The 13986-nt window shown below is 35.5% G+C and overlaps 2 protein-coding genes across 2 annotated transcripts; both read left to right on the top strand.

Moving 5' to 3' along the window:
- Positions 1 to 1718: 1718 nt before the first annotated feature.
- LOC132562027 (hillarin-like) lies at positions 1719 to 7292 on the top strand. Its single transcript, XM_060226750.1, has 8 exons — positions 1719 to 1784; positions 1999 to 2216; positions 2998 to 3206; positions 4309 to 5237; positions 5658 to 5823; positions 5947 to 6227; positions 6824 to 7018; positions 7227 to 7292. The coding sequence occupies exons 1-8, from the start codon at positions 1734 to 1736 to the stop codon at positions 7290 to 7292; spliced, it is 2115 nt and encodes a 704-aa protein (XP_060082733.1). The 5' UTR covers positions 1719 to 1733.
- Positions 7293 to 10810: 3518 nt separating this feature from the next.
- On the top strand, positions 10811 to 13387 carry LOC132562028 (uncharacterized). Its single transcript, XM_060226751.1, has one exon. The coding sequence runs from the start codon at positions 10811 to 10813 to the stop codon at positions 13385 to 13387; it is 2577 nt and encodes an 858-aa protein (XP_060082734.1).
- Positions 13388 to 13986: the final 599 nt, after the last annotated feature.

A 13986-nucleotide genomic window follows, 5' to 3' on the forward strand; every position in this document is an offset into this window, starting at 1 on the left:
TTACCTAACAAGTAATGTTTATTAGAGATTTGCCCTCCCATGCCACGTTTAAGTTCTGGCAGATAGTGATACGGTAACGAATACAACGTTCGTTTTAAATTCATACAGTTTATAGAAGTATGTATTAAATAATGGAATTATTGGGCATGGCGTTCTACAGCTGAACATTTACTTCTTAATTCACCTCCTCAACTTTCACATTTTGGGCCCCTCAAGTATCACTAACGAGTCCCCGGAAGGACAATATGACATCTTTATGATTATTAAGCATTAATAATCATTTTCAAACTAGTTTGGTATTATTTACGTGTCTTAGATACAAGTTCCTTGTTAATCGTACTCTGGCTCGTTAAACCTATTTTGTGACCTATATTTTCTTGGAGATACATGTATGTTGTATGACCTATAATAACATGTCTATTGTAATCCTAATACATACAACTATTCAAGTTTATTGTGTACATAACCGAACAAATATACTTCAACGTAAATGATTGATAACTTCAATATTCCCAATCGTGTCGATTAGAAGTTGTATTCATAAAATAGAGATGACACGTAGAGGATACATATATATGTATATAAAAGTAATTCATCATCTCTTTTATCATAAATACACACTGTCGAAGAGGAATGTTTATACAGCATATGCGCTTTGTGTTTAAAATCATTAAATATTTCATATGAGAAGCCGGTTTCGACTAAATGAAGTTTCATAAATTTTTTGCTCTATATATTTCTACGTTTGCATTGCCTTAATAATTGAGAATTTTTTTGGCAAATGCTTCATAGCAGAGAACAGAATTTAACGCCATAATAACACATATAGCAGAAATTACAAATGGCGGTGTCTTTTTGTCAAGTATATGCACATTGCCGGAAAAAGAAAACCAACATGTGTACAAAATCTTAATCCAAATTCAAAAGACAATACATAAACTAGGGCAAAATATGGACAAAAGAAAGATTTACCTGGACACTCATGAAAAAGGACAAAGAGAATGTTACGTAAGAGTAAGCGTGTGATGCGTCATTGACGACACCTGTCATTAAAACTTTGTTAATCCAAGTAAGTAATGTCACGTTCACAAATTAGAACAAGGTATACAACAACGAAACCAACAGGCAAACCTACCAACTCTGTACACGTTCAGTTTCAATTCGCACACAGAAAAAACATATTCCTCAATGAGAAATATATCACGATCGACACTATCCGCTCATTAAGATCATTTTTTTTAAATCCCGCCATATTTTGTGGACTTTTTGGGATCGATTTTTCTGTTTTTTTTTTCCTTTAAAATGTTGAGTTAAAAATTAAATAATTAACTGTTGACTATCGTGTCCATTTATCATGGTTTTATTGAAATATTTTACTGTAAAATACATATATCGATATTTTGTCAAAAGTCTGATATATATGACATTCATCTGGAAACCAATAATTGCCGTCTACAAGCAAAACAGAAACGCATTGCACCGAAAAATAATACTGAACAACCAACTCATCATAGATTCTGGCAGAAAATACTGAAACTAGTTTGTATTTTTTATTGCTTCACAAAGTACAAACATTGTACTAAATTGTACTTTAAAACAACTAAGATTTTGCTCTTTTTAATAATGTACATAGTTGTAATTAATGATGGCATTGTAATATATTTGTTTAGGCTGATTTTCCTTACATTCCTGATGGCTATCCTCCACCCAAACCGTCGCGGACGAAAAAGAAAATGCTTTTCGACAAGTCCGCGTTTGCCAACATTGAAGAACGAGCTATAGACGTGAGTATCATTATTGGTATAAATGAATTGTCTGGGGCAAAGGTCATTCTTCGGACATATATAGAGCAGCAGTCAGGACCAGAATTCCAAGTTTAAATAAGATATATACATTTAGAATATTATAGAATAATCGTTGTTTGACAGGGATAGTAAAATATGTTAATCAGGAGAATTACTACAACACTAACCAAGATATCTTTGTCATTACTTGTAGGCACCTGCCGCAGTTGGCAACAGTTTCACGGAATTGTACGACTATCTATTCATGGGTTTGACAACTGATCTTGAGAAAGTCAGGGCTATATTCTGTTGGATTGGCCACAAAAATCAAACAACATGCCAGGCAGGACCTGTTGATTCTCCGAATTCGATTCTACAACAAGTCCAGAATAAAAACATGTCATTTGCCTACATGTTCGCCAGATTATGCAGGTATTTCATACTGAAAAACGCCAATAACAGACGAAAACATTATATACTGACAATATTATAGCGACATTGTGTACAATGTATAAGGGTGACTTTGCCTATACAACAGTCACCAATGTCGCTTCCGTACTGAAAATAAGTACAAGGTGACAATCAGACAAATCGGATATTTATTTTTCTCTTACCTCTAAAAGGCAAGAAGAAAATTAGATCTCCATTTACAGAATGGTTTCTACACATTCATTTGAACAATTTATTCAACACTTAAATATATGTTATATTCGTACAGTCGTGCAAAGGCTGGTAATCTAGGTAAACATAGGATTTATATTTACATTGCCGGCTCAAGAAAGAAAGAAGAGATACTTTGGTGTGTGGTTGTCCATACAGCTTGGCTTTGTTAACTGCTGTTTTCCCCCAGTCTACTGTCTGTGACACTTGTCATTTTGTTCATACTAACACGTTTTTCACTTCTTCATTGGTCTTGCCATCGTTTGCTTATGTGATCTCAGGCTGACATGGCGATAAGTGATTCTCAGAAAGGTTGTATTCTTAGGCAAGACACGTAAACTTACTGCTCACGATGGTCTCTTTATGTTGTTCAGAGAGGTAGGCAGTAGAAACATACAGAAATAACCCGTGTCAAATCGGCACTGGCTGTTCACGGGGCGATACATCCAGAAAATAAATTCTAGTTGGAAATATTCGTTATCACTGAGATTCCTCTCTGTCTTCGTTATTTATCCTCTTCTCATTTACATATACATATGCTTTTGTTGTTCAGGGAAGGAAACATCCCCTGCGTGATAATTCAGGGTGTAGCGAAGAGTGCGGGGTACGAGGTAGGCGATGTTGAGTCCAGAGTTACAGAATTAAGTAACAAATGGAATGGAGTATATCTGGCGGGGGAATGGAGGATCGTCTTTCCATTATGGGCTTTCTCGGCTATCACTGGACATAGTACCGGAAAGTTTACACTAGTCGAATCAAAAGGTAAGATGCGTTACCAAAATTAGATACCATGTACAGGAAAATTGATAGATATACATGTTTGTTATTAGGTAGGATTTGCTACAACCTTACTCGATTATTTTTATGCTCATGCATATGTGTTTGCTTAGCACTGATCAGAAAGACGTAGTGATTTATAATAATATTAATGGTTATAAAGCTAAAGTAGGAATTATATACAAAATACGTATAAACAGTATATATATAGTATATATTTATACTGTTTATTGTAAATACCTCTTATGTGTGGGAGCAAAAACAATTAATATATGATCAATGAAGTTATAACGACAACACGAACAAGTCAATGGTCTTTATTAAGACACAAATATAACATAGATTAAATCATAGACAGAGAATATAAAATAAATACAAAGTTATAAACTATAATTGAGAACGATAGTGTAAAAGGTGTCTCGATAATCCTTTCGGCCTATGGACGCCGAAGGCCCTGTATATGGTGCAAAAAACATCTAAGTTGTTTGAAAGATTAAAATTGCAGAAAAAAGTTTTATATAAATCTCGGTACTTTGTGCACGGTAGCTATTGAGCTAAACTTACATTACCGTTCCCTATTTTAGTTTATAACTTTGAACTTGTTTAAGGTTCCATGTATGTTATGATTTATGCTATAATTAATGTCCGTACAGTCGTTATTACCTCATTGAACATTATATATATGTTTCAGTAATACGTATCCATAGAACATTTGTTTAATAGGATCCAGTACCAATATTAGATCATATCGTCGATATTATAAGCGAAATTTCAACTTCTTAAACAAAACTTCAATACAGTAAATCCAGAAAATATATTTTTGGGCTTCATCGCTTGTTTTGGCCTTTCACACTGGTTTGTTAGAATGTAAACTTTACCTTGACATAATGGGTTGATGTTGTTCCTAACCTCTAAGCGTTCTCGATATCATTATTTCTGTACTCGAATTATTGAAAAGAACAAAAACATATGATTTTGAGAAATTTATTTGGAATATCTGATAATTCGTGATCCTTGTCAGTTCTGTATATCTCAGAAATGTACGTTTTAACACAATTGAACAATGATCTGAAACATCTACCTTTAGGAAATGCTGCTCGGGAAAAAGAAAAGAAGTCATCTGGTGTCAACATTGTCCAGTTAAATGAATACTATTTCCTAACTGACCCAAACGACTTTGTGTGTGTAGCAATGGCGACAGATCCGAGATGGCAATTCACTGAACAACATTTTAATCTTGATCGTTTCTGTAGCATCCCTTTTCTTCGTCCAAGTTACTTCAACCGGGATGTAGAGATAACGTCAGGGTATAGCTCACGTTTACACTCAGAAAACGGAGAGGTGGCGGTCGGATTCAAAGCAACAGATGACAAATGGCAGGGTTTCTTGACATACGAACTGTTTTTTAATGACGAAGAATCCAAGTCGGTCTTGCCTTCGGAAATGCAGCTAGATAGATATGTACTCATGGAACGAAATTTCCAGCGATGGAATTTTATTGTGAGGTGTCCTGTTGCCGGGGTGTATAAACTAAGCATTTATTCTCAGCCAAATGGATTGTATAATGTATGGATATGCGACTTCAAAATATTCTGTGATAAAGTGGCCGAGGGTGGAACGAAAGCTCTTCCAGTTAATGTCGGTACTGTTGGCTGGGGACCGAGTAACGATATGGTAAAGGCTGGACTAACAGCACCGTCACAGAGGAAAGGATTCGTCATGGCAACGGCGAGAAAAGAAGTACATTTCAGTTTTACTTGTTCAAAAACGGTGTCTGTAAGGACGGTTCTTGTCCACAACGAAACATCTGAGGAACAGCTTCAGTCATACGTGTCTCAAAAAATTAACAAAAAGACTAACAAGTTAAATGTTGCAGTCTGCTTACCTGATGAAGGAGAATATGCACTACAGATCCATTCTAAGGACAAAAGCACGAATACAGAGCGTAACGCTTGTAATTACATGATATCCACAGAACCAACTCCAGAACAAAAGAAAAAGAGACAAAAACGGGAGGTAGGAAATATTATTTGCTGGCCAAGAGTTATATCCATTATTTAAATATGGGTGTCGTTATCGATGTCGTACAGTTAATAGTTTATTGTGTGCATAGACTGCGATCACAAAAAGGCTTAGAGTATTTCAAAGAAAATCATTTGTTTTCATTTTCGTTTCTTTCTAGTTGTATCAAACTTACATATCCCTCTTTACAGTTAGCTTTATATAAAATTGCCATGAAAATATCCTTATATGTATAAATCCTACATTTTCTCGAAATCTTTACAAGAAGGTATTTGAGTTTGAAGTGGCAATTAAAGGGAGGCAACTATGAAGAAATTCAGTTCGCTTAGCAGGCTATTCACACATTGACAACAGCACGAATATAAATAAATAATTCTGCAAAATAACAATCTCTGCTATCGCTATCTTTTTCAGAATGTGACAGAGAGAAAGGCTAGAGATGACCTGAAAACTACTTCGAATGGAAAGGATTTGGATAAACTGACAATGTCAATTGCTAAGTTCCAGAAAATGGACTTGGATGATAAGGGCGATTTAGACGTCGCTTTGAAAAGACAAAACTTTCTAAGCTTACAGAAGGGTACGGTTTTGTTAATATATACTTTATACAGAAAAAAGGAGTCAAGCTTGTTCAGTTATGTACTATTTTGCCTTATATTGTTACAGCTTTCATTGTATTTTCTTTGTTGCTGTCTTTTGACAGGTTTGAACGATGCTATTATGCGGCGCCATGTAGAGGTCCTTGATACCGCTATTACGAATGCAGAGAACTCAGAATTCAAGACCACGCTTGAACCAAAGATCGACCAAGCGGACCAGCTGAGAAAAGAGCTGATAAAACTGAATAGATTTGCACACGATGTTCTGGCCATGAAGCAGCCGACTGTGTCAGAACTCCATAGCTACAACATAGTACAGCCTCCTATCATGGACGTGATGGTAGCTACATTAACACTTCTTGGTGAACCAAAAGATAATCTACAGGTAATAACAGCTGTAATAAAACAAAAAGGATATCAAAATCTCTTCCAATTAGAAATATAGGAATTTGCAAACACTCGTTAATCCTAGTTTACTCATCCCCCAACGTGCTGAAAATCTCCTTTACTTCTCGGAAGCATGCCTAATTCACCTCCGATATCTGTATATAAAGTGAAAGTATTTGTCTGGCATTGCAATAGAAGAAGGTAAATGTTTATCATCATTCCTGTATTTTGTTGAAGGGCTTTATGTTGATATATTTGCATCATTAAAATATATATATTCGTGTCAAATAAGTCCGCCTGATACTCTCAACTTTCCCATGAAGTCAATCTGTCTATTGATTGTTTGAATATATTACATTACGGGGATAAGAGCAAGGTTTTTTGCTTCGTAATGTTGATAGCAGGTGCACATACTGGTTGAATAGATATTGAACAGAGTCGGGTTTTATATGACATCAAACATTATCTTTCTTTTACTTGAATAACTTTATAAAAGGGAGAGGATATTATGATTTACATATTACGTAAGATTGTTAAGTAAATTAAAAGCTATAAGGATGGCTTTTATTTGAACATGTCTTTTTGTGTTGCTAGGATTGGCAGGACATACAGACCTTATGCAGGAGAACTGGACGCAACTCGTTGATTCGTCGGGTCCGAGAGTTCCCTGAAAAACGAGCACAACATGTGGAGCCTAGTACCGCGGCGGAGGTCCAAGCTATTCTTCGGAAACATGATGAAGACACCGTCCGACTTTGTAGTCCTGCCGCAGGCACATTCTATGTCTGGGTAAGAGTGTGAATTTTTATGTGCATTTGACGATGTAATTGTAAGAGACAGATTTGATATTTTTTCTTTATACTTACTGTGTGAAAATTATATACAACAGCACTAACAATATGTGGAAAATTACTAAAATGTTAATGCTAATGCATTCATGAGAATTGGAAGTTAACAAACTAATAATCAAAGTCAAAATTATATATTTCTATTGCAGGTAAACAACGTAGTGACGGATATAATAGATTCCAGTAATACAAGAAAAGTGAATACCGGTGGTTAAACCTTTTTTTCTTCACAATGTAACTTCAGTCGATATAATCTCAAGTGACCTACTGGCGTATGTTATCAAACTCACAAGGGTTCATGAACGTTTTGCAAGAAGGCTTTGTTGCAATATATTGACAATGATAGTCTGAATTATTCACATGTATATTCATTTCACCAAGAATAAATATTAAAAAAGTATCCTGCTACACTGAGCAAAGTCCTGAAACAAGCGAAATAGAGAACGGTCGGCATGAACATCGTGACGTCACTCTACAGAGAAAATAATCGCAGTTTTTGCTGCATGACATCTAGTAGTGTGTTATAACAGTATGGCCGCAGGCAGCTGTTCACCTCCAAGTGTATATCAGAAATAATTACCTTAAAATAGAAGTACACTAATGAACATTTGAACAATTTATAATCTGTGATAAAAAGATATCATTTAAATATACAGATGACATTTACCAGAACACACATAGAAAATAATGTGGTAACAAAGTTGTGTGTAGATCATTAAGAAAATATGTAGTATAAACAGCTACATGAAATAACTGTTACAGACTTGAAACTACTCGAAATATCGTGATGAAGAAAGAAACAAACGACATTTATTTATAGAAAATGGTCTCAACTGGAAGCCAAAATTTACTGGATTAGTCTAAGTTGGAAAGCAAAGAAACATAATTCCTCACTTGATTTTTTCACCAAAACTGTTACAAAAATGTAAATTATAAACCCTACGTATAAATGTCAACATTAATAATGATATGGTACTATACATAACTAACACAATATGACAATGATTAAAGTACATCCTTAACGCAAAGTTAATTCAATGACAATAAGGATATTCATTGGACGACTTCATAGAAATTATCATCGGTGTTGCATTTGATTGTGTTTCATTGATTGTATAAAAACTTTGTTCTATTGAATCAATACGGATATTACCATATTTTTAATTTAATTTGTATATATTCATACCTACAAGCCCATCGGATGGTCAATAGCTTAGTCCCATTTCTTAGCGCAGTCAACTGATTTTAATTTCTCATACAAATATGTTACACTAAGCATTGCTTTGAAAACATTGTATATTACAATACTTATATTTCCTATTATGAGGTAGCTGCATTGTTGCAGAAGTTTGAAGATTGACAGGTTATATGATAAAATTAGTATGACATATCTTTATATTATCATTGTTCGGTCAGGATGCAGACTTGGTGGTCGGTTAAAATTCATGTTTGCCAGAAATTAAATCTGTTAGGTTTATCTGCATGAGCTTTTAATTAAGGATCAAAGTAAATATTGCATAAATATCCAGTCTTGGTTTATTTATTTCAAAATTATAAGCAATTCACGCTGGTATCAAAAAGTAGATCGATGAAATAAACAAGATCTAAAATTAGTATCATGAAAAACATCAAGAAAATACCAGCATGTCAACATAATCATAATCACAATTCAAATTCATTGAAACGAGAGCAAAATATGATCAAATGAAAGACTTACACGGATACGCCTAGAAGAGTACAAAAAGGATACGACCAGGTGTTCCGGTAGAGTCAGCGTCTCCAACGTTATCCACGACACCTGCCATGTAAGCCTTGTTCAATCCAAGTAAATAAAATCACGTTCACAAGTAAGAACAAGGAAACCAACAGGCAAACTAACGAGCAACACGTCCAACTTAAAGGTTAACCTATTTGGTAATGAATTTGATATTAATCATAAAAGAATTCAATTAATTTCGAATTGAAAACAGGCCGATTCTGACTTTTTGTTAAGACACTATATTCCACATGAATGATTTATTTTTGTTTTGCCTACATTAGATTGTACTTTCGTTAATATCAATATTCCATAAGAGTATATGATATAAAAAGAAAGAAACAAAATGTCAAATCAAAGATGAGAAGATAGTACTCTATCGTAAACTGGAAAACAAACATAGACACATATAGACATCAGTATAAAAACGTGTTAAAAAATGATGACTCATTGCATGCACATGAAGTACATTTGATATCATATTTTAAGCTTAAGTATCGGAAATGACTTCAGTTTAAGAATATAATAATAAGCGACAAACATGTACAAAATTGTATTAACTTTACTTTGCTTGTTTGAAATCAATCGTGAAAAGATTATGTAGAAAAAAGTATTTCTAAAAAAACACGACTGTACAGTAAAAAATTGAATATGTTGATTTTCATAGTAGTGGAAATCTCGTCAGTTAGTGATTATGAAAATACGAAAGTTGAATTATAAAACAGGTTTACAGTTACGAGAATAAACACTATTGTGTTAGATTGTGTTTAATTTCAAGGCAGGATTCATCAAAAAGCAAGTGAAACCAAACTATTTAAAACGAAAAAAAATAGTGTGTTAACTTGTGTCGAAACTCATAACGTGATACTCTCCGTGTGTATATATGTATGTGTAAGGTCCTTTGCTCTTTTGACTAAACCTGACGATGCAGAACACGCTCGCATTCCACCCACATGTGCCGCAGTGGAACAGCACCAGTCCTGTATACTGTAGCTGTTGCTATAGTGTGGTTAAGATTCTAACAATATGTTCCTTGGAGCTGCTTTGGGATACTTAATCCTAGATGACACACAGTGCAGACTTTTCCATAACCTTCCATGGTAAGGTTTGTTACTTATATTAGATACAATCGCAGAATATCCGGGTTAATATGAATGCCTGTCTAGAATGAATGTATGATGGCCACTCAAAATCAGTTGATCTATTTTACAACCCATCATAACAGATGCTCATTTTTCCATTGTAACTAGTTGTTGAGTTATTTTCTGCTAGTATTGATTTGTTTTACACAGCTCAGTAAGAGAATATACATGTAGCACAGACAAAAATGTCGATATGGTTCTGTAAGGGGTTGTCTCATAGGATTATTATGTACAGTGTAACGCTTATATCCTATATAGCAAGTGTATTTATTCAATTGTGTTTATGCCACTGAAACGAATGTTATTTAAAAGGCTACTCAATCATTATACGTTAATTTCCTACCAACATTAAAAATGCTTGTCCCAATTAATGTCAGGTGTTACTTTTATGAACAAGACATCCTTGTTAGCCTGTTATCAAGCCTCAACTCACCCTCTTATGTAAGACATTGGTTTGAACCAATCGAACTTTTACCATATCATTGCTACAATTGTGTGTTTTTCATTAAATTTCTTACGCGGAGGAGTATATATCACGATATCATGGATGAACTTCCAATTTTCCTTGGAATTTCGATATTTTTAATGAAGAATTTAAAATATGTGTTTCCAGGAAAAAAAACTTAAAGTTGTAGTTTACAAACGCATTTAAATCTATAATTAACGATCAAATAAACGTAGTTAATTATGGTAGGTATATACTTGAAAATGTATGTGTTTCATTTTATTCAGAACCTAGTCCTCCAAAAAAGAGACAACAACGATATATCATCTATGCTGGAACTAAGTAACGATAGTGTAGACTGATTCTGGCATTTACAAACTATAGTGGACAATGGATACGTCGATGGACTCACAAGATTCGGTGGCTGAATTACTGACACATGCCATAGATTTTGCCAACGTGATGAGCTATTCGGTAGATACTGTTTACAAGCCCATCGCCGAGGAAGCTGTTGCATACGGCAAACGTCTAAACGTCGATGTGGTGAAGTGTGGAAGCCATGCCGAGCGGATGTATTTACCGTATTTCAGTAGGTCGAATGATAAAGCAGTATGGGCGACTGACGCCAGCACAGATATAGATATGATGTTTGTTTTTGATAATTATAGTATAGTGTCAGACATTCAAACGCAAGATAAGGAAAATATTCTTCATATTAATCAATATCAACTTGTAGAAGCCAAACACCCAGGATACTACTACATGCTACCTATAACTGTTGAACCATGTGAAATGTCTCAGATACAGCAAGTCGGGTTATCGAGCGAAACACTCAAGATGCAGCTAGAAAGTTCTATCATGCAGAACAGAAACAGTAGTGTAAATCTTTTGTTCATGGAGAAACCTACTCTAAATGGACCATCCGTAACATTTCAGTCTCGAGCGAATAGTGGAGTTATGATTTCAATAGACTGCGTGTTCGGTGTAAAATGTTCCTCTTGGCCAAGACGGCTGGAAAAGTTTTTCACAAGGGTAGAAAATTGTGATTGGCCAGGCTCTGACATTCTTAAAGATATAAGAGATCAGGGATGTCATTTGGTGGCTATCGGCTCACATGGCAGTGTCTTACGGCCCTACGAGTGGAGATTATCGTCAACAAGGGCAGAGAGAATGCTAGCATTGTCTTTGTCAGCTAAACAACGCCTGGCATATCAGATTGTGAAGTCAATGATCAAATCACACGAGAAAACAAAGTGCATTTCGTCTTACTATATTAAAACGGCTCTTTTTTGGCTTTGTGAAGAACGTCATATTGATGTCTGGGCGGAATCAACAAATCTGCAGAATGTTAAAAGCCTGTTGCAAAAGGTACTTCAATTTGTTTCGAACAAAAACGTCCCCAACTATTTCATAGAAGAGAACAACCTCGTAGATCACTTTGAAGACGAGATGTTTGCGCAAGCCAATGAAGGTCTTTTAGAACTATGCAAAACGTTACTGCAAGGACTAGCACAGCTTTTAGAACTCGTGTCAGTAATGCCAGTAGAATTTCAGCACACGCCAAAAGAGATGGTTACATCGGGAAATTCGAGAGAATTACTGGAATACCTGTGTGTTAACTTTTGTTTCGCAAGCATGGTTTACACAATTTCATCTCAAATAGAAAATAAAACGCACGTTAACTATTTGTTTCTGGCAGAAGCTATTTTTAAACACCTGACTAGTTCGTCACAGATCGGACAGATAGACACATTCATGACACAAGTGGCAACTGGGCATTCCCTTCTCCAGACACCTGGTGCGCCTTTTAAGGAGGGATGGTCTCTCTCAAGATCAGGTCTGAATTCTGCTTGTAGCCTGCTAGAAAATACGCTCCAATATTTTCAGGCAAAGGAGACAGACTTGGAAGTCATTTGGAAACTGTGTACAGAAGTAGCAAATATTGCCGCTACTCTTCTTCATGGCTATTGTCAACCAACCGACGTGGGGACAAGTGTCGCTAACGATTGTATATATTTGCTCGACAAAAGCGCACAGCTGCATCACGAGTACGCCTTTGCATACACACAGAAGTACTGGACGCGGTATCCACAATATCGTATAGAACCAACAAAGAACCCAAACAAACTGTCTTATTACTTCTTAGAAATGTGGATAATGATACTCATAAAATACAAAAGAGAGGATAACCATCAGTTTGGGAGAATTGGCCGTGGCAACGAAGACAACATGCGACTTCCAATTTGTGTACGCCGATTGGTAGACTTCATGCTTTTCTATGATTACGATAAAACTTGGGTTCTTTTGCAAATCGATTCATCTTTGTTTGGTGGGAGACCTATCGCAAATTCTCTCAAGTTAAGACGTATTGAGCATTCCTCTACAAACTGGAAATTGGATGGTGTCATTAATCTGACAAAACTGAAACTCCGCGCAAAAGCTTACAAGACAGACAAAGAAAAGTGCCAGCTACAAGCGGAATTGGGCAAACTGTGGCACGTGAAAGGAAAGAAAGAATACTCATTTGATGAACCCGAAAAATCACTAAGTCATTCGCAGGAACATTTCAGAGAAGCACTCAATTCCTGTCCGTCCGACGTATCAGCGAAAGTTGATCTCGCACTTCTTCTGATGACATGCAATCGTTTTAATGAAAGTCTTGGTCTTCTTCGTGAAGCCTTTAATTCAGAAGAGGGTGGATCCTCCGTGAATACATACGATCTCAACACATATCGTACTCTCCTTGGTAACATACAAGAATTCTTCGACAACAAATTTCCAGTGGTCATACCCACACTTCTGCTTGCATGTTATTATGTTCTGGCGATTCACAAATCAATCAAAGTTTCGCGGGATCAATCATTATTTGATCAATTATTGGTTTGTCTGAAGGAGGCTATTTCCACAAGTGACGACAAAATCCAGAGATTTGGACGGTTTATACTTGCAGAATTCCTTTCTCACTAAACGCATGTTCCGAGGTCGACGTACAAAAAGACCGTTTTATTAACGGCAATGATGAGCTTCAATTCGTGCTACTTCGTCATTACTAGTCGATGCAACTTCCTAATCATGACATATTTGCAAATATCGGCATGCTAGTAATTGTTTCTTACCATCCATTGACTTTTTATATCCGACTTTTTATATCTATGACTTTTTATATCTTTGACTTTTTTCCTTTCATTTATAATTTACTTACGGCTATTTGATGTCTGTATTAAAATTATATTTTACTTTTTTTATAACACACTTCACGTGGTTCGGTTAAATTATAGTGTGTTGAGAGAGACTGCTAACAACCAAAGTACGTAATGTACATCCCTTAGTTAGTAATGTAAGAGTTGTCTTCCTTTAACTGTGTTACTGATGTCAGAGAATGGCGCCATTGTTATACCTTCTGAATATTACTCGAATTTTCTCACTTTTTTGGTATTTTTGGTGTCTAAACTCTTCACATTCCGGACGGGTTTTCGGAGCTTAACTGATTCGCTGGCATATTTGGGTATTCTTTATTCATCGGATAGAAGTATGCATGCTTACTAAACAATGGCTGTATTTGACGT

This window comes from Ylistrum balloti, unplaced genomic scaffold (genome assembly GCF_031769215.1).
Source record: "Ylistrum balloti isolate Yb309-2 unplaced genomic scaffold, AGI_CSIRO_Ybal_v1 Utg371328, whole genome shotgun sequence".
Classification (NCBI taxonomy): domain Eukaryota; kingdom Metazoa; phylum Mollusca; class Bivalvia; order Pectinida; family Pectinidae; genus Ylistrum; species Ylistrum balloti.